This window comes from Camponotus vicinus, unplaced genomic scaffold (assembly GCF_025532165.1).
Source record: "Camponotus vicinus isolate PSW18456_S1 unplaced genomic scaffold, iyCamVici1.0 SCAF_10, whole genome shotgun sequence".
Lineage (NCBI taxonomy): Eukaryota > Metazoa > Arthropoda > Insecta > Hymenoptera > Formicidae > Camponotus > Camponotus vicinus.
This window is the reverse complement of record NW_028141946.1, coordinates 17,999,673-18,020,485: the sequence shown is the minus strand read 5'-3', so window position 1 is coordinate 18,020,485 and position 20,813 is coordinate 17,999,673. Positions and strand designations below refer to the sequence as shown.

Sequence of the window (20,813 nt, the reverse complement as noted above, 5' to 3'; positions counted from 1 at the left end):
TCTCTATCAAACAAACGATAAGGTTATTATAGCTATGCTTGAAAACGGAAACTATAAGAAAACGACCTGTCATCGCCATTTATGAATGAATTTCCGCAAAACTTCGATAATTTTCATGTTATCGACATTTGATACATCAAATCAAACATCCCGCTAATCTGGACAGATGTTCGCATGTTGATATAATATTACAGACGTATTTTGCAATAAGAATTTGCAAAGTTGAGTTTGAGCTCTTTAGTTACATTTTTTATTTTATTGCCTCGAATTGCATGTTGTAAAAAAAATTACATTTTAATCGAAAATTGTTCTGTTTATTATTTTTTTAAATATTTAGAGATCATAAAATTATTAATGTAATTATAATTTCATATTGTACTGTTTAATTTTACGTCAAAAAAAAAACAATATAAATAATTATTTATCCAAATTGCAATTCTTAATCTGAATGATAGAAATCCAAAATATTAAATAATTACTTCGATCGTTGCGATTTTTACGGACAATAATTATTATTATAATATTTAGAGTCACAAATATATTTCATCCGTGTTACTTTTTCGTTCTACTTGACAATCTAAAAGTAATTTGGATTGTGAGAGAACACGAAGTAAATCAATCGAATTATAGATGCAAATAATTAGCATAATGAAAGGATAAATTGTTTAATAAATAATCAATTTTAATCAATAAATTAAAATACTTTATTAATTTAATATTCCGCGTTAATGTACATTTTATAATATATAAAATATTTTGGCAACGAATTATTGATAACACGGTGTTCGACTTTGGCAATATAAAATATAAACAGTAGCGCGCTATGTTTCGGCTTTGTCTTCGACTCTCGAGTAATAAGGTAGTGGTGAGAAACGTTTCGTATTGTATTGTAATTTTTTTACTAAACACGATTACGATTAGTATCGAAACATAATTTGCTTTAAATATTAATATAAATTAATTAATTAAAAATAAATTCACGACATGAAACTGTATCGCAACTATAAATCTTTATCGAATCGCAATCATTCATTACCGTGATTAAAAATTGAAACAAAATATACATAAAAGGAGATAAGAGACTTAATTATGTTATGAACTTTCGATCATTGATGCTTATTATATTTCATTAACAATATTAGAATTAATTATATTCCGATCAATACCTTAAATTTTAACAATCCTTGTTAATTAAACAATGTACAATTTAATCGAGAATCGATTAAATGATAGGAATCCAAAATGTTAAATAATTGCTTCGATCGTTGCGATCTTTACGGACAATAATTATTATTTCAATACCTAGAGTCAAAAATATATTTCATCCGTGTTACTATATCGTTCTACTTGAAAATCTAAAAATAATTTAGATTATGAGAGAATACAAAGTAAAACAATCGAATTATAGATGCAAATAAATAGCATAACGAAAGGCTCCATGATAAATTGTTAAAAAATAATCAATTTAAATCAATAAATTAAAATACTTCTATAATTTAATATTCCGCGCGCGAATATTTTATATTACAGAAAATATTTCGGCAACGAGAGAATTATCAATAACACCGTGTTCGACCTTGATAAACAGTATCGCGCTATTGTTAATACGGCTATTGTTACACGGCTTTATTATCATTCGCACAGTAACCTTGAGCTATAAAGTAGTGACGTTTCATATATTATCAAATTCTTTCTTTACATAGTCGACCCTGACGATATAAACAGTACCGCGATAATGTTCTTGACTTACGATCATTCGCTCAGTGACTCTTGAGCAATAAAGTAGTGACGTTTCATATATTATCAAATTCTTTCTATACATAGTCGACTCTGACGATATAAACAGTACCGCGGTAATGTTCTTGACTTACGATCATTCGCTCAGTGGCTCTTGAGCAGTGAAGTAGTGATGTGAGACGTTTCATATATTATCAAATTCTTTCTCTAAACACAATTGCAAGTGCAACGAGGAACTTTTCGTGAATAAGTGTAAGTGCAACGAGGATTAAAGTGCCACGAGAAAAGAGCGAAGGAAGCAAAAGAAAAAAGGAGGTTTTGGAAGTGGATGGATCAACAAGATATGATGTAAGTCATTAATATAAATTATTTATCACATTCATTATTTATTATATTGTTGCGTCCCCGCGTCCCGTCCCGCTGAATGTATTCGTCACCCGTTGAATTCTTTCGAAGAAGATCGTTTTCGCGCGCGTTGTCAAGATATTGTTATAAACAACGACTGTCAGAGAGTCTAAGCCCAGCTGTCAAGTTGTGCGGACGCGCGTCTATTTGTGATCCGTTTTACGATTATTCTGAATTCTTCTTGTATGTTACTCGCGATTTATTAAAATTCTTATGTACCTTAAATCGCGTTATTATTTACGAGTGCACGAGCGTCAGCGTATGCCGTTTGTGTCGCGCGCGTTCGATATATATCGCGTTCGATATATACCGCGTTCCGCGGACGCAACAATATATAAATTATTTATCAATAATATATATATTAAAAATATACATATTTCTCGTTTCGTTTTATTTCTTTGATTGTGATTCAATAGTGATTTTGAATTGTAACATATATAATACATATACTTATAAAAAATATTCCATTTTATTTTAAAATAATTAAAACATTTATAAAATTTTTTATTAATTAATATTTTCAGATACTTTTATGTTTTATAAAACATTTCAAATTAATATATTTATTTAAATATTTCATATATAAAAAAATAGAAATTTTTTTATTTATCATATTTTTAAAAGTTTATATCTAAGAAATATAAATTATTTTGTAATTACGCAGTTTATAATATTAAAATATATCTATTTAAAAGTAAAAATGTAAAAATTAATTGCGCGCAATAATTAAATTTAAAATGAATTATTTTGAACATTGCTTTGTATAATAGATGTTCTCTTAGCCTTTATATTTTTATTTATCGTTTATATTTGCGAATTTAAATTTATGTACTATATTACAAAATAAATTTCAAATTATGTATTATATTATATATAAAATTAAATATAATATAACCCTCCCATGGGGTACACCTTATCGCGGTGGGAGGGCTTAGTACTTGGATGGTGCCTTGAGGTTTATCTTAAATTTTTCTATTTATGATAAATCTTAAGGTGCCTGAATGGGAAGCTAAGTACCCTTTCGCGTCGTCGGTGCCGTCAACGTGCCGGCAAGCGGACGGCAAGCGCTTCGTTACCGCGTTTTCGCGTTGTAGTATTCTCGCGTCGTCGCGTTTTCGCGGAACTTTTGGACTTTTCATATAAAATCCCAATTTCATTTATTGTCACGAGTCTCTACTTCCGATGCCAACTAACTGGGATGTTTCGAGTTTGCACACGTTGCTATGCAACGTACACTCTTGCTTCGTGCTTCGTCAAGTGATTCGGCCCGAATTAGTTAGAACTCGATCGATTGCTCGGAATGGTCGTCAATGAGTCCCTTCTCTTTGCTCGTCTACAGCCACACGCACTGCGTGTGTTAACCCTGTCGAGGAGTCGAGTGGATTCCCCTAGGCACGATTTTCGCTCGGTAAAAGGGGTTGCCTCCCCATTTTCTAAATTGCTGAATGTAAGCATTTAAAAAATGTGGGTATCCTCTTCTTTTGCCGTCTACTAGCCTGGTGTAGCATATAGCAACCGCGAGAGGCATAATATGTCCGGGCGGAGCACCTGAAATCGTGCTTAGCGGGTCCAGGTTCGATACGAAATAGGATAATTATGCGCGAAAAAGAGTTGGCGAACTTCATTTTCCTTTATTTCCGTCAATCGTTTCGTCTTCTTTCCGGTTTGGGCTTAGTCCTTGCTCGTTGTATCGTTGCAATCCCGACCGGTTGGCTCGAAGTTGATTCTCATAAGTGAAATGGGATTTTTGCTCGTACCGAAACCGGGAGAGCCGTCTAATGTACAGGTATTCATATTAAGTATATACATCGCGCGATCAAATATAAAATTTTTAATATAAGTTCTTATACAAAATTATCGTTTTAACAAAAGATTTTTATCGCTGTCCCTCTCGTCAGATAATATTCCTAAATATTGCTAATTAAATATAAAGAATTATCGAATAAGAGTGTGAAGATTCGATGTGATAAGTCAACGATTAAATATTAGCTTCACAAAATTTAACGATCACTTTCGATATTATAGAATCGCGAGTTAATTATTATGAATTTAATAATTTGTTTCTTCAGTTATATTTATACTTACGAATTTTGTATCGGAAAATATTCATAAATAAATTAATAAATTACGGTTGCGAAATCACCGTGTTTTTCTCGCGTTCTTTTCGCATTCTTAGACGAAATTATCGTTTTAATAAAAGAGTTATCGTTGTTCCTTCCGTTAAATAAACGTTAATAAAAGTTGCGTAGGCTCGTACCGCCGAGAAGTCGAAACGATTTTCATCATGAAGAATTATTTCTCACCGGTTCTTGTGAGATCCATTCGCGACGTCTAGTTCGCGGTGCCCTGTTAAAAATTGGGAATTTTTATTGTAAGATTGGAACTAATCCCAGGTTTTCCTGGCAATTTCCGAAAGCAATGATTTCGGTAGTAATTCAACGACGATACACTTCTTTAACGTCGAATTAATTTAAATAATATATATTTAGATGAGAGAAATGTATCTTTTTTTTTCTTCGTTAAGAAATGTTCTTCATTATTAGGATTGGTATCATTATTGTCTATATAATGCCAGAAAGATTTAATAGTAGATTAAATATGTATATACCGTTGTGTATAAATTTTAATTTTTTAAATAATTTCATAATTTAATTAATTTTTATTAATTTTTATGATAAAAATGATTATGAACGAATATATTTTATTAATTATTAATTAATTTGAAAAAATTATTTGAAATACATGCACAAATTAACGAATCCAAAATATTTTTATAATTTTTGTTAATATAATATATTATATATACGCGAAATTATAAATTAATTATACATGAATGTTACATAAAATGTGCGAATACTTAAAAATTTAGAGACGAATCGAATGGGTACCCTTATATCAGTAAGATATTGATAAAAAGAAAAAAAAATTATTAATTTAAACGTTACAAGAATAAGAATCTAGAGAATTAATCTAGAATTAATTATATATTTAAAATTATTTCATTTATTTTATTTTGAACACTATTTGAATTGAAATTTTTTAAATCTTGCTGTTATCGGGTTCGATTCGTCTCGCGCGCGCAGACGGTACCCCAAATTATGTGTTCGCACATTTAACACAAACTCCAATAATGCATGTATTTTATAAATATAATCGTTCGTAATCACATTTCAATAACAAAAGTTATATCCATTTAATTTTCAATAAAGAAATATATTTCTTAGTAATGGAAGAACATGTTTTCTGACGTGAATATCAATTTCGTGAATAGAAAATAATGACGAGGGATAATTGTCTTTGATTTAATACTGAAATCATTGCTATCGGGAATAGTCCGGAAGATCCAGGATTCGTTCCCTCCTACAGTGGAATTCCCGACGTTCAATGGATCACTTAACTTTTCTTCGCAGATTGATCTTGCGAAATCTGATGTAGAAACAAGATGTTAATCGTTCTCCATTTTTAAGATCGCTCCTCTTTTTATCGGATATTGCCGGTATGTCACTCGCGTATCTGCAATTGAATATTTTGAATATTATCGATTTATTTATCGTCGCGTTTTATCGCGAATTTTAAATCGCGATATATCTTATAAAAATTCGCAATAATTCGGTCGCTGAATTGCATATTCACAAACATTACAGATCTCAAATGATTGTTGAAATATTTTCGATTTTCTATATTTACGTGATAATAATTATATCGCGCACGTGTCTATTGAGAGCTTCGATTATTATATTATAAAAATTATACGTATCGCGATCAAATATTCCGCATATTATCGACTTATTTATTTGTCGCGTTTTCTCGTGAATTTTAAATCGCGATTTATCTTATAATTTAATCGTTGACTTATACATTGAAGCTTTGTTTATCTTTCCACGTCTTTGAATATTGTTTTTAATAGTTCGTGCAAAATGCTGGTAGTGCAAATATTTTCTTCTGTAATTTAAAAGACGATCGATAACTATATTAATGAAAATTATTCGTTCCGTTATTTTCTATTAAACGTAGCCACAACGCGATTTTTAATTATATTTTAAAGCTTATAGAGCTCATTTCTTCTTATTCAGCTAATCATGCGCGAAATAGGATATGTATTTTATTCTCAATCGTGAAATTCGTATAAAGTCGCGTATATATTAATCGCAAATAAATCGGACAGTGAATTTTATGTTCATAAACGATACGGATCACAAATGTTTGCTAAAATATCTTCGTCTGTCAACATTTGTGTGATAATAATTATATCGCACGCGTGTCTATTGATTCGATTATTATATTATAAAAATTATGCGTATCTCGCAATTGAATATTCGATTATTGTCGATTTATTTATTCGTCGCGTTTTCTCGCGAATTTTAAATCGCAATTTATTTTGTAATTTAATCTTTGATTTACATCAAAGCTTGTTCTATCTTTACACGTTTTAAATAGTTCTTTTCATGGTCTGCACGAAATGCGTCAATAATGCAAATACTTTGTTCTACAATCGATGAAATGATCAATAATTTTATTAATGACTCTTTTGATCATGATTATTTACGTTTATACGTTATTTATATAAAACTAATTAAATTCTATTATTCTATGTCGATTATTAATAATAAATATCGCGTAATTAATCATCACTAATCAGTCTTGTCTGGTTTATGTAAAAATTTTTAGTAAATTTTATATTATACGTATACTTTGGACACTTTCGTGTAATAAATTTTATTTTGTATTAAGTTTAAAATTATAGTTTATATTAAATTTGTATTATATTTTGTAATACATATTTCTAATGCATTGTATTTTATATATTCTGTATTAAATTTTGTAATATATATATTTGTAATGTAATTATTTTTATATTACATAATTTAATAATTTGTAATGTGTTTTTTATGTAATTGCAAATTAATTATAATTTACCTTGTATATATTATAATTATGTAATATATATTTTTTATATGTATTATATTCTCTGTTTAAAAACTCTATTTTAAAAAAATTAAAAAAAATAAAAAATTTTTCCTCCTCAATTTTTCCTCCCCTGTATCTCCGCTTTAACGAAGGTATTTGCCAGGTGAGGAGGTTTCAGTATTCTCATGAACCTGAGAGCTATGCTGACGGTAACATACGCCGATATTCATATAGTCTATTCTTATATTTAAAATCATTTGGACAACGTATGGGCACACATACATACACATATAGGTATGTATTTATAAAAATTATTTTTATAAAAATTATTATTTATCATATTTATATATTATTTTCAAAATAATGATTGTTATACTCTGTTACCGGCATTTCGTGCACATAGCACGGAACAAAACCAGAAATTGTGCACATTATATATTACCCTCTGAGAACATTCATGGACATTGGCTTTGTAGTTCATGTCCACGTTTTCAATGTCCATAGAGGGAGTATCGCTTTCAGGGATCACCTAAAAACAGGCCATGACATCTCTCAGTCTTCTCTCTGGTTTTGATGTACGTATTATAAAGTGTGTTGTTATTATTTGTCCGTTAATAGCTGTTTTAATTAAGAGAGAAGTGAAATAACTATTATAATTATTATTTTTCTATGACTGCGATATACATATTATCGTTATTTTATAATTAATTAGTCTTTTCATGAAAATTATATTTTGTAATCTGCTATTGTGTGTGTCAAGAGGAATGCGCTTTTTCTCCGGTAAGTTTTGTTTACACTATAAGAAATTTGATTTTATCATTTGACAACTGTACATTTTATTTAAAATATTTTGGATAAAGGATTTAACTTCCTTTCACTATTACTTGCAGAATTTATTAATTTCTGATAACATTAAGCATTTCTTGATTATTATATAGACATTAATATTTTAAGAAAAAGCAAAATATTATTGTATATTTTTATCATATTTATATTGATATATTGATTTTGTATATTTATATCTTATTTAATTATTTATTAACAGAATTGGTCATAGTGTGTAACCAACTATATGTGATATAAATCATTCGCAACTACGTAATAATCCACAAAAATATGATTATGCTGACAACTTCCAAATACGTTTTACCTTTGACATCTAATGTACAAAATGTGTGTCAAAGATGTATTAAAAGACATATCTCAAAGGCTGATAAAATAAAAAGGTTAATGAAAGAATATAAATTAATGTTTGGCGGATTAGTTGAGACTAGCGCTGAAAAGAAGAGGAGGCTAAAATTAGAGAAGAAAGGAAAGATTCCGCAACAAAAACCAAATGAGACGAACGCAGAATTATCATGGGTCATGAAAAATTCTGTCAAACATTTGAAAAAGATTAATTTACCTACAAAGCCGCAAGATGAATTAGTAGATCCTGATAAATTTAATAACATGAATATTAAAACTCCAAATGATCGAAATATACAACATGGTTTTCATTCCGAATCTGATCCAGTTTTGCAGAAAGTAGGACTTACTAATCAACCATGTAATTTATCTACAGTTATAACAGATATTAATAATATTCCCAATGAAAATATTCCAAATTTATCTACCACTGAAAATACAATTGCAAAGTATGATGTTCCTTCTAATTTTGAAAGATTACCTGACATTATTATAAAAAATTTGCCATCTTTTCCAATTATTGGCAACAAACAAAAATCTTCCACTCAATTAACAGAAGTATTATCTATATCTGGACAAGATGATCCAGAAACAATAAAATTTCCCAGCGTAACTAGGATTCTTGCACAAACTATGCCTTTAGAATCAAAAATGGCTTTAGAGGCATGGAAAGAAAGAATGGTAAAAAAACTTGGGCCAGAGGGATTTGAAATGCATCAGAAAGGTATTAGATTAAATTATCCTGCAAATTTAAATTCTAATCTGATCTAATAGGAGAAATAATACGTTTGTATTCTTTCATATTATATATAGCATTGCTAGAAGATGGAGCATCTCTGCATTCGTGTATAGCACAGAGTTTATTGGGGAAAGAATATGAAGTTCCTTTGAGAATCGAGCCGGTTTTTAAAAGCATTCAACATGTTTTGGAGGACGTGCACCACGTGAAGGCGATCGAAACCCACGTGGCTCACGATAAGTTACGTTACAAAGGCGTAATCGACTGCGTAGCCTCCTATAGGTAAAACAGATGTTTTACTTTGCCATCGCAAGGAATTTCTATTTCAAAAACAAGCACGACAGAGAACGCTGCTTGTTCTTTAACATAGTGCTTTACATTTTATAATTTCAAAAATGATTAAAGATTTTTTTTTTTTCAAGTCTATAAATACTAAAAATTTCAAATGAGGAGAAAATATTTTCTTGAATAATATATAATTATTTGAAACATTTTAAATATATATATAATATATACTTATTTGAAACACTCTCTAATTTTAAATAATATATATTTATTTAAAAAAGGACGAAACAAATGAATTTTATATTTATTTTTTTTGCCTAACTTTTCCATAAATGGCTTTTTTACTATTCATCTTTTGATAGATTTTGTTTACTAAATTATTTACTGTTTCTGTTTTATAATGTTCACAAAATTCTTCTTTCATCCACTATTCCATTCATATTTTAATTCCTCATTATATATATATTTAAAGTGTATATATGTAGAATATATATATATATATAATGTGCAAGATATATATATTGAATTATATCGATTATTAATTATTTTAAAATAATTAATAATCGAATATTCTCTGAGTGATAAGATTCTTCTGTCATCTACATTTAATAGTTCTTACACTTATTAAACTCGCAGGGGTGAAAACTACGTAATCGATTGGAAGAAATCAGATAAGAAAAAATTGAACTTGAAGGCAACATATGACGCGCCTATACAAATCGCTGCGTACATTGGAGCTGTCAATTCTTCTAATCTATATCCCTTTGTGGTAAATATCTTATCATGATGAAGGCGAAAGAGATATATAAAATTTCGAAATATTGCTGTGAAAATTAATTCGAATCAATGTCATTATTTTTATTATATTTTTGCTACATTTATCAGACATCTTGTAAAATCGTTATTTTCCGAAGATATAATCGATGAAAGTTAATTAAAACGATTATTGAATTTATCGTCGAGAAATATTGCAATTAATCGCAATTAATTCTCACGTCACTGATCGGCAAATTCCTATATTAGGATTTTCAATTTCTTCGATTTGACTTATAATTTGCATGGAATTTTCTTTCGAGCTATATTTCGTGCGTTACATTTTTACAATTATTTAATTAGCAAAGTTAATTGAAAAAATAAATTTTTCCGTAAAAAGTTTTATATGCTTTCATTATAAAATGCCACTTGATGACTTTTCCCAAGGACAACATATTGTTTTTCAGGCTTTAAAATATCATAACTCTTAACTGTATACCGAGAAAAAGTTTCATGTAAATTTTCAGTCAAATCGAAAAGACTCTAATAGAAATTTATCCATTAATCATATCGACTCTTGATTCCTCAGATAAAACGCGGATTGCTCGTGATTGCTTACACGTGCGGCGCACCAGCCGCGATATACGAGGTGTTCGACAATACGCTACAGCAATACTGGACAGCGTGGTTGCGCCGGCTGCAGGAATATTATTTGGAAAAGAGGAGCAACGATGACAACAAGAGCAGTGGCCAATAAAACGCTAATGTACGACACGCCGCATATATTCATTAAAACTTCCTCACATAGAGCCAATTAAATCCTTATCCGTCAGCCACAGGTAACTCCCAGGTAGGAGAAGTTTTTAATTCTATCCCTAGTACGTCAGAAGTTGCAATAATCTATAGTCTTTGGGGAGTAGTTGGGAAAGCCCTCTCTGAGGAAACCTCGAGGTACAACGGGAGGAAAAGCGCGTCGATACAGCGACTCATTAAGCCTCGCGGTGGGCTCGGCATTTATGATTTATGAGAATCCCACGCGCATTTTCCAGGCGCTCGAAATAACGATTATTATGAAAATACGCAAACCCACATCATCAAGATTTATTATATAATTTATAAAGATATATTTTAGTTATATTAAAGACGAATATTACTTAAACATAAAATTACAAAAATTTTTAAACTATATATTTCAAATTATACGTTTTTTAAAGTTTTTCGAAAATCTTGAAGTTAACAAAAATTAATATTCTTTGATCAAATTCGAGAATTGTTGAAACAAGTTCTTCCCATGTGAAGAAAAAAAATATCTCGTTTATTCTTTTAATTTCGAAAAATTGATTAATCCACATATATGTAATTTTTTTTTATTTTCACAACCAACGACTTTTTAATCTTAAACCTTGATATTTAACAATCTTGATATTTAATATTTAATATCGATTTTTTTTATCGAAATTAATCACTCGAGAAGGATTACACATTTATAACCGTAGGAGAAGGAGATTGATAAAAACACATAGGGCGAGCATAAAAACCGATCGACCATTCCTGTCGTCGGGTTAACATACAGCAATTATAACTTTCTGCCGGCGGTCCTGAAGGGGATGCATTACGTTACGTGGCTCCTTGTTACAGGGCCCCATAAACATCGCGTCCAACCCTTTGCGCGCCCATGGGGATCGTAAACTAATGGTGAAGCGGTGTAACGGAATTATATCATTCGTTGTGTTTCCGCATATCCGAGATCTCACATACAGAGACTGAGAGAATATTACGTTAGGATATCAGATATTACGAACCGCAATCCTTACATTCTAACGGCATGTGTGCCATCAGTGTTTGATAACATTGTACGGTGCATTATCATTTTAACGAAAATTTCTCAAAATTTCAGTTTCACACAATTCACTCCGGTACTTAAAAATTTCCTAGTTTTCGTCGTGTTGTGAGATTTACATGTACAATTTTTATAGATATATATTGGAAAATATAAGTTAAATATATATATATTAAAAAATATAATTATTTATAATAATTATATTTTTATATAATAATTTAAAAGATGACAGAATTACGTCACCTTTTATTTTTAGTTAGATTATTTTATAATCCAAGGATTATTTGTTTAACATGATTTTAATATATTAAAATATATATCTTTTTTATATTTTTCTATATTAGATAATGAATTAAAATTTACAAAATATTGTTCACGATAATTATGATGAAATTATAATGAAATAAATCTTGAAATTTTGATACATATTTAAAAATTAATGTACATATTTTTTAATATATATATTTAACTTACTTTACTTTACAATATATATTCATAAAAATTATATCTAGAAATTGTATATGTAAAATCTCTCCTTTATGAAACTGTCTAGTTACGCTACTAGAATGTCAACCTGTTATTCTTCTCGATGTTTATTTTCTCTCTCCTTTATTTCGCTAACAATAATTCTATACAATCTGCAGCTAGCCTTTGAGCTTTGTCAGCTTGACAAGTGTGCGTATATATGCGAGCTTTTTACATCAAAGAATCCTCCCATTAATGTGCAAAACAGCTACTACGCGCATCGCTTTTCAAGAAGCAAAGAATGCTCTCGTGTAACGAGATAAGTGCTGCAACATATCGATAAAGTATCAATAAACAAAGCAATAAGAGCTGTTCTCCTACTTGTACCATCTCGCAATAATTGAATAACCGACTGAAAAAAAAAGTCTCCTCGCTAATTTGGCAATATTCAATTCAGTTCTGTACATTGGAATTAATTGCAAAATATTAAGAAGATTAAATATCTCGCTTTTCAAGTGCCAGATCGAGAGATACGCACACGTGGAATGAATCGCAGTGAGACACATAGTGGTAAAACCGACCACGTTGACTCGATGGAAGCCCCGTTATGACGCGCGTCCCGTCATCGTTTTTCTGCCAGATCAAAAGAGCGAGGAGAGCTACTGTACCGCAATCTGTTTTCGCGATACGAGATAACGTTGCAAAGTGAAATTTAGTGCAGGCTGCGGATTATCCGCCGCCTGCTGCCGACAATTCGTTCGCTCGCGCGTGTCACCCTGTCCCCTGTACACCCTACGGGAGGAGAGGGGAATCCTGAGCGAAGATAATCATATTTCCGGATTAGACGTTTAGCGAACGGCCCCAGCCCCAGATGATTCTAAATCTCTCGGTTAATCCTCGCTAATTCCCCCCGTAACAACGGCATATTTTCATCGGTCCATCCTCTTTGGACGCGCGAAGAGTTATGAAAACGATAACTAACTCGCGTCGATCCTCCCCCGTCTCCCGTCCCCCTTTCTTTCTTCCACGGATGCGCTGGCATAGAGAAAACTCGGAGGAAAATGGGCCACGGGAACTATCGAACTCGCAATTTATCGGAGACCTCCGAGCGAGATGCCCTTGGAGCGATCCCTTATATTCCTCGTCTTTAATGCGCCGACGAATGGGGGTGGATTTTTATTAAGTCCATTTTACGGTCCGATAAACCCCAGCAAATTCACATTCTACTAGAAATATCGTACGAGATTTTTTTAATAATCCTTGATTATATTTTCTATTCCAAGAAAAATATATCTAGGAAGAAATTATAATCAGTAGATCCGCGAAACGTTATGTTTTGACAGCTGTTTTTGACAGAAAGAACATATAACTTCAAAAAAATTATATAACAGGAAATTTTTATAAATATATATATTTTATATAGATTTTATTTATAATCTAAATAAAAGTTGATATGTATATTTATATACATTATTTAAATTATATATAAAATGTTACATTAATATAAAATTATTTCTGTAAGATTTGTTATATATTCTTTTCCGATAGCTTTGAAGTTTTTATATGCAATGTTTCCATCTAAAATCGGAAAATCGATAAACTCTGGCAACTTTTTATTCTATTAGAAATATACTTTATAAGAATTTTTAATAATCCTTAATTATATTTTCTATTCTAAGAAAAACATGTCATTCTAAGAAAGTTGCAGGAAAATTGATAGTAAATCCGTGATATATCATGTTTTGACAAATAACAGCTGTTTTTAATAAAAAAATATATAACTTTAAAAGAATTATATAACGATAAATTTATAAATATTTATATTTATATTTTCAATAAATTATTTATAATTTAAATAAAAGTTGATACCTGTTGTATATATTATTTAAATTATATAAAATGTTATATTAATGTAAAATTCTCTTTCTTTAAGATTTGTTGTATATTTCTTTGCTTTAAAGTTTTTATATGCAATATTTCCTAAAGTCGGAAACTCAATACAGCCTTTTATTCTATAAGAAATACTGTATGAGAATTTTTAATAATCCTTAATTATATTTTCTAAGAAAAACATGTCTAAGAAATTGCGGAAAAATTGGCAGTCCGTAATATGTTATATTTTGACAGAAAACAGCTGTTTTTGACAAAGAGCATGTGACTTTAAAAAAATATATTATATAACTAAAAAATAATGATATAACAATACATTTAGAAATTTAAATATTTATTATTTATAATTAAAATAAAAATTGACATATATATTTATAGACGTTATTTAAATTATATAAAATCTAACACACACATTATACTCGTGTATGTAAAATTCTCTCTAAAAGATTCGTTCCTTTCTTAAGCAACTTTTGTGCAATATTGCCGCCTAAAGTCGCGAAACCTTTCCGAGTCCGACAAGACGGCACAATCGGGAGTAATCGCGAAATTGTTTTTTCGCGACGTACTTCCGCCATTAATACGCCGCTGTTGAAAACTTTCTATCGCCGCGCGATAACAGCCCCCGGGAGCGCGTACTTGGAGATCATAGCTCGGAAAGTCATCGGGCGAGTAAAGTGGAGCACGTCTGAAATTACCAAGTTTTCGTCGAGCGAACGGACGTCGATATCCTTCGGCGGAGCTTCCGGAACGTCGCTCTTCCGGCGGCTTCTAACCGCGACGAGTTGGAGTACCACTAACGGCGAAAAGTTTATAAATACAAGAGGGACGACGGGGAGAGCTTCCAGGGAAAATCGACGATGGCAAGGTCCACGACGAGAGAGTCCCAGACCGAATCAATCCTCCTCGCCGAAGGCTCGTCGTGCATGAATTATCGATCGTTGTTGCCGCGCGCAACAACGGTCACGCTACATTTGCCTTCCAATAATAATTAATAACCAAACGAAGCGCGGAACGCCAGGGCCAGGCTACAAAGGACCGGATTACACGCGAGACGAGAAACGACCACGTGCAAACACCACTGCACGATCCGGGCATTATAATAGAATGCCTCCCCCTCTTCCCCTCCCCCTCTTCCCTTTACGGGAACTTTGGGATTCTGTGCACTGCGATAGATAAAATCGATAGACAAGTGATTATCGGTAAATAATAATTTTTTTTTTGCAAGCTTGCGAAATAATATAATTCTATTTCTTTTAAAGATGTTCATTTCTATATCGTTTCTTTTTTTATATTATTTTATTAATTAATTTTTTATGTTATTTTATTAATTAATTTTTTATATTATTTTAAAATTAATTTTTTATATTATTTAATTAATTAATGTTTTATATATTATTTAATTATTTTTTTATATTATTTTATTAATATCTAATTAGATATTGAAACACGATTATCTCTTTTGTGTGACGTGTGTCAGCTGTTTCATTTTGGAATTTTAAAAGCCGACGGTGAAAAACGCCCTTAACGATGTTACACAAATCAACGAGAACAACTCGCCGTTTATGTACAAAATGATCACCGTAAACACTGCGTCGGCCGGCTTATGCACTTACGAGCGCGCTTATATTGCACGTTTCCAACGTGCGGCTCTCTCCTCTTTGGGGACTTGCTCAGGTGCACACCTGTGGCCAATTAGTTAGCGTGCATTAAAAGCGATTCAGACTGCGTCCTAAAGCGAATCTCGTGTAATTGTGCCCCGTTATTGTTGGTTCATGTAGAACGCGTGTGCTTAATAATGCGGTGCCCTGCTGACATTGATAAGATTTGGATAAATGCACACGAGATTTTAATGGAAAGAGTTATTCCGTTTGTACGATGAGGGAACAAGCTGAGTAAAATTAATTTGATTTAAAGCGGTTAATTCTGGGAACCTTCATTTTTTATATTCTTGGACAAGAAAGGAAAAAAAAGAATATTACGCTTGTTAGTGTAATATTCATTTTTGTTAAGGAATATCAACTCAAGTAATCAGATATTCCGGACAATCTTTCGTTTTTTTCTCGGACATTTTTTACTCCGTTTGGAATTAATTATTCCGTTTGTACGATGAGGGAACAAGCTGAGTAAAATTAATTTGATTTAAAGCGGTTAATTCTGGGAACCTTCATTTTTTATATTCTTGGACAAGAAAGGAAAAAAAAGAATATTACGCTTGTTAGTGTAATATTCATTTTTGTTAAGGAATATCAACTCAAGTAATCAGATATTCCGGACAATCTTTCGTTTTTTTCTCGGACATTTTTTACTCCGTTTGGAATTAATTAAAAATTCTGAAAAAATCAAACAGGAGGGAAACGAGCTTCCGAGAAATTAATTTTCATTCTAAGGGAAATCCACAGTATGTTTGATTTAAGTGTATGCACTTAATTATCTTTTAAATAATAGAGTTATGAAAGAATGTTTGAATAAAAATTATTTTGTTCAAAAAGATCTATATAATATGTGAGATTTGAAAATTTTAAATTATTTTTTTTTTTTTTAATATTCTTCATGACAGCTTTTATTGGAGTTTCATTTTTTCGCTCGTGCACAAAAAGCAACACAAGTAACAATATTTTATAACACCTATTGAAAATCTCACTTTATCGAATTTGTCATGAAATACAAATACGTATAAAATTACAACAAAACAGATATTTCATTTAAAACAATAAAATTGTCGTGGATAACATTTGAAGAAAAAATATAAAATATTTTCGTTCAAACTATTATGCTTATCTTAAACTTTATTATTGAAAAAAATAATAACTGAGAGCGCTTGCACTCAAATCAAACGCGAAAAGTCATTAAAAAAAATCATAAAAAGTCATTAAAAAAAATGAGCGCGAATTTTTCATAAAATGTTCCACGTAAAATGCAACGTTGGAAATGACGCTTTTTTAGATCCCAAGCCAAATACCGTATCTTGATTTCAAAAACGATTAAACGACGAAGAGAGTTCGGAAAGCAACTAGTTATCCCGCGTATCGTCGAATTCACAGTGCTTTCCCGTAGTGCTTTCCTAGTCTCATATTGCGCAACTTTCGCACATATACAATGCCGTTCCCCGAGCGTGTTCGTCGTCGGGCAATACGTCATCGAGCCGCTCGCGAGCAATTTCGCGGGGCGCTATATCTCACCGGGGGGAAAACTCCCCGCAGCTGTATATATTGCAAAATCGGCGAGAGATCTGCCGCAAGCTTGAAAATATAACCCCGAGTGTGTAGCGAACGCGCCGTACTTTCAGTTGCTCCCGATGCTCCCATTTCTCGAGTTGGCGCGCGCTGGATTTCGACCCGAGAAGCGACACGTAGGGAATCCAATTGTCCACCTCGAGGTGATTCCAGGTACGGCGGAATAGATGTCTCCTGTCGGCGGTAATTTCGCACGCCAATCATTTATTTTCAATTTTCAACGTTCAAGATTTCCGGCGAAAGTTGGATTGATTTTCTTGTGAAGACATTTGGGGGAAATTAGACTAATCTTGATCTTTAAGTCAGTTTTTTATGTCATTAATTTTTAAATATTTTTCGATTATTCTCAATTTTTATTATTTTTATTATTTATTTTTATTATTTTTATTTTTATTATTTATTTTTATTACTTTTATTATTTATTTTTATTATTTCAATTTTTCTTATACCATTGTTTATAAAAATATCTCCGGATTGTTTGTCGCTCTTGAAAACTTGAGGATATAAAGTGAAATACGCGTGATAAATTCGAGATACCAGGACGCGTTCAATTCAAGTAAATTTGTATTTTCCACGGGATGATGCGAGCTTACGAGACACTTGAAAAATTTTCAATTTTCCCAATCTTTCCTTTTGTTCCTTTCTTTATGACCGTATTACGCGCGCAATAGAATCTGACCTAATATTCTTCCATTCGCGAAAAAAAAAAGAGAGAAAAAAGGAAATAATCGTGGGATGAAAGACGGATTCAACTTGGCGAAGAATAAAGTAACAGCGGCCGTGGAAGTCACGGCTGCGAATTTTCAAGGGAGGTATCCATTGGATGAATTTCCGCATTTCTCAGCTTTCTCTCCGACTTGTCATTGAAAAGAACCGGGTCCAGCGGGGCTTCTTTGTCGACAAGTTATGGCCGATGGCGGCACTTGGTCTTCCCTCGCGAAGAAAAATTTCCAACATCGCGAGTGTAACGCCGGAAGTGCATTACTTAATTAAACTTTAGCCGCCGAGTTATGCCGGTCGTAAAAAGGAGCCGCGATATTTTCTAGATATAGAAATCACCGGGTTACTCGAAAGAAGATTAAGAGCAGCGAATCTGGATTCAGCGACTTTTTCCTTTCCCCCCTTTTTTTTTATTTTATTTTCAAGAACGCTGTCGAGCAAACGGGGTCAACGAGATTTCGTGCCCGCGGGAGTTATTTGTGCAGATCGATGACAATTCTCGGCGAGGTCTGATTATCGGTCAGAGTTCTCGGGAAGTTAAAGGATGTGCTATAAAGGACAAGTGCGTCGTAAAGCAAGACGTACGTTACATCGGTAAATGTAATTCTGCACAAAGGGAAAGTTATTGCAAGCGCATTCTAGTGCTCGGAAAATCACTATTTTAGACCAATAGAGGAACAATTCGAGCGAAATTCATTCCCGCATATTCTTCCTCAAAATGCAAGTAAAAGATTAAAATCGATTCGGGCTTACCAATTCTTTTCAAATTACAGCAATATTATTTTGTACTGATGTAATTAAAACTGTAATGAGAATTTTATACAAAGTTATATACATGAAAAACACGAGTTTAAAAAATCAGAACAATCTTTCACGAAACTGCCGTAAATTTTCAGGACTATTAAATAACTGAGAGCAGACGCAGTAGAATAAATTACGCTCCAAACAAAAAAAAATAATGAAAATCGACAAATTAAAGGAACGATATGATATTCAATCCCTTTAATTTGTTCTTGCATATTTTTCTACGAAATATAAGTGAAAGATTTTAAAATAGATACAAGCTTATTAATTCTTTTTTAATTTTATTACTTTATATTGATGTAATTAAAGTTATAATGAGAATTTTGCAAAAAGTTATACGTGAAAAATATGAGATTAATCATTCGAAATTTCCTTTAAGATCCTTAATTTCCTTTAAAATAAATTCAAGCTTACTAATTCTTTTTTAATTTTATTACTTTATATTGATGTAATTAAAGTTATAATGAGAATTTTGCAAAAAGTTATACGTGAAAAATATGAGATTAATCATTCGAAATTTCCTTTAAGATCCTTAATTTCCTTTAAAATAAATTCAAGCTTACTAATTCTTTTTTAATTTTATTACTTTATATTGATGTAATTAAAGTTATAATGAGAATTTTGCAAAAAGTTATACGTGAAAAATATGAGATTAATCATTCGAAATTTCCTTTAAGATCCTTAATTTCCTTTAAAATAGATTCAAGCTTACTAATTCTTTTTTTAATTTTATTACTTTATATTGATGTACTTAAAGTTATAATGAGAATTTGGCAAAAAGTTATACGTGAAAAATATGAGATTAATCACTCGAAATTTCCTTTAAGCGAAATTTGTTTTAAAAATCAAAAAATTTTTATAAAACTACCGTGGATCTTTATGCTTTATGATTACTAAATAACTAAAGAGACCGTGGAATAAACTGCATTTTTCCAGACAAGGCGAGCACGACCGATAGAAATCGACACGAGGCAAAGATACGAGACGGGTTGAGTCCTTTAATCTTAAATGTTGTTTATAGCTAGACAAAGAAATCCGGTCCTTTTCTCGCGATGGGAAAAGGGAGATCGGCTACCGATGCAAGACAAATGCAGTTTGCAGCAGCTCGGAATTGATGCTCCTCTGTGTCGATCGACATGCCCGAGCGAAATTCCACAAGCGGCTTTGGGGTGGAACACGGTGGTTCGAGTGCGTCCGCAATTCCGCGGAAGAGAAGACGGAAGCAAGGACGAAAAGCGCGGGCGACGAAAGAGAAAGAAGCGGGGAAAACGCTCGATTTCACAGCCATTGGCTCGAGAAAATGCGACTATGCGAGGGTGGCTAGAGAGGAAGAGAGAGAGAGAGAGAGTCGTGTGCGCGGTCGGTGGGTGTGCAAAAGTGCCCCGTTACGTGTGCAAGGACACGTAAGGTAGGTAGATAGGATAGGTAGGGTGGAGCTGCTTGTGCCAGGACTTGGAACGACTTGCACGCGGTCTTGCACGTGCGTGTCCTGCGTGCACGAGAGCGACGTGTGTACGTCGAACGAGCGCTCGCTTCAACCCCCGTATATTTCACGTCCTCGTGGATCCCGCAAAGAGGATGTTTTCCGTTTCTAAAAAGAGAAAAAAGAGGAAGGATGAAAGGAAGGGAGCGAGAGATTATTTTGCGCGATCTTCAAAGGTTCCGATAACTTCGAAAAATAGCTGCTCCAGCCACGCTCTAGTTCTCCCACTTTGACTCCCGCAACTTCGTCCTTTACGTTCACGCGAGCAATTTCCTGTAATCCTGGCATCTCGATTTGCGTTTATTTATTATAATTTCGCGGGTATTAAATTTTCGAGTTAAGTGGAACGCGCATGATACAGTA

The 20,813-nt window shown here is 32.1% G+C and overlaps 2 protein-coding genes across 3 annotated transcripts in view; both read left to right on the top strand.

Moving 5' to 3' along the window:
• Positions 1-1,979: 1,979 nt before the first annotated feature.
• On the top strand, positions 1,980-10,789 carry LOC145961004 (mitochondrial genome maintenance exonuclease 1). Of its 2 annotated transcripts, XM_083080788.1 has the most exons (7): positions 1,980-2,085; positions 7,214-7,344; positions 7,454-7,830; positions 8,096-8,962; positions 9,052-9,259; positions 9,899-10,031; positions 10,605-10,781. In XM_083080788.1, exons 4-7 carry the CDS (start codon positions 8,167-8,169, stop codon positions 10,770-10,772), a joined length of 1,305 nt encoding a protein of 434 aa, XP_082936914.1. In that variant the 5' UTR covers positions 1,980-2,085; positions 7,214-7,344; positions 7,454-7,830; positions 8,096-8,166; the 3' UTR covers positions 10,773-10,781. The 2 variants fall into 2 exon arrangements, with proteins under 2 accessions (XP_082936914.1, XP_082936913.1); XM_083080787.1 differs by lacking the exon at positions 1,980-2,085 and having other exon boundaries at positions 7,211-7,344; positions 10,605-10,789.
• Fas2 (neural cell adhesion molecule fasciclin 2) overlaps positions 10,774-20,813 on the top strand; it is a 181,181-nt gene continuing 171,141 nt past the window's right edge. Inside the window, exon 1 of the mRNA XM_083080785.1 lies at positions 10,774-10,865. The gene's annotated coding sequence lies outside the window, so the exon portion shown is untranslated. The remainder of the gene's footprint in view (positions 10,866-20,813) is intronic.

What these genes read in the sequence shown, in the direction of transcription:
- LOC145961004 (XM_083080787.1), top strand. Translation starts at nt 8,167, where the DNA reads ATGATTATGCTGACAACTTCCAAATACGTTTTACCTTTGACATCTAAT. An exon ending in ATTTGAAATGCATCAGAAAG is followed by an intron (nt 8,963 to 9,051) that starts GTATTAGATTAA and finishes TATTATATATAG; the next exon opens with CATTGCTAGAAGATGGAGCA. An exon ending in CTAATCTATATCCCTTTGTG is followed by an intron (nt 10,032 to 10,604) that starts GTAAATATCTTA and finishes TTGATTCCTCAG; the next exon opens with ATAAAACGCGGATTGCTCGT.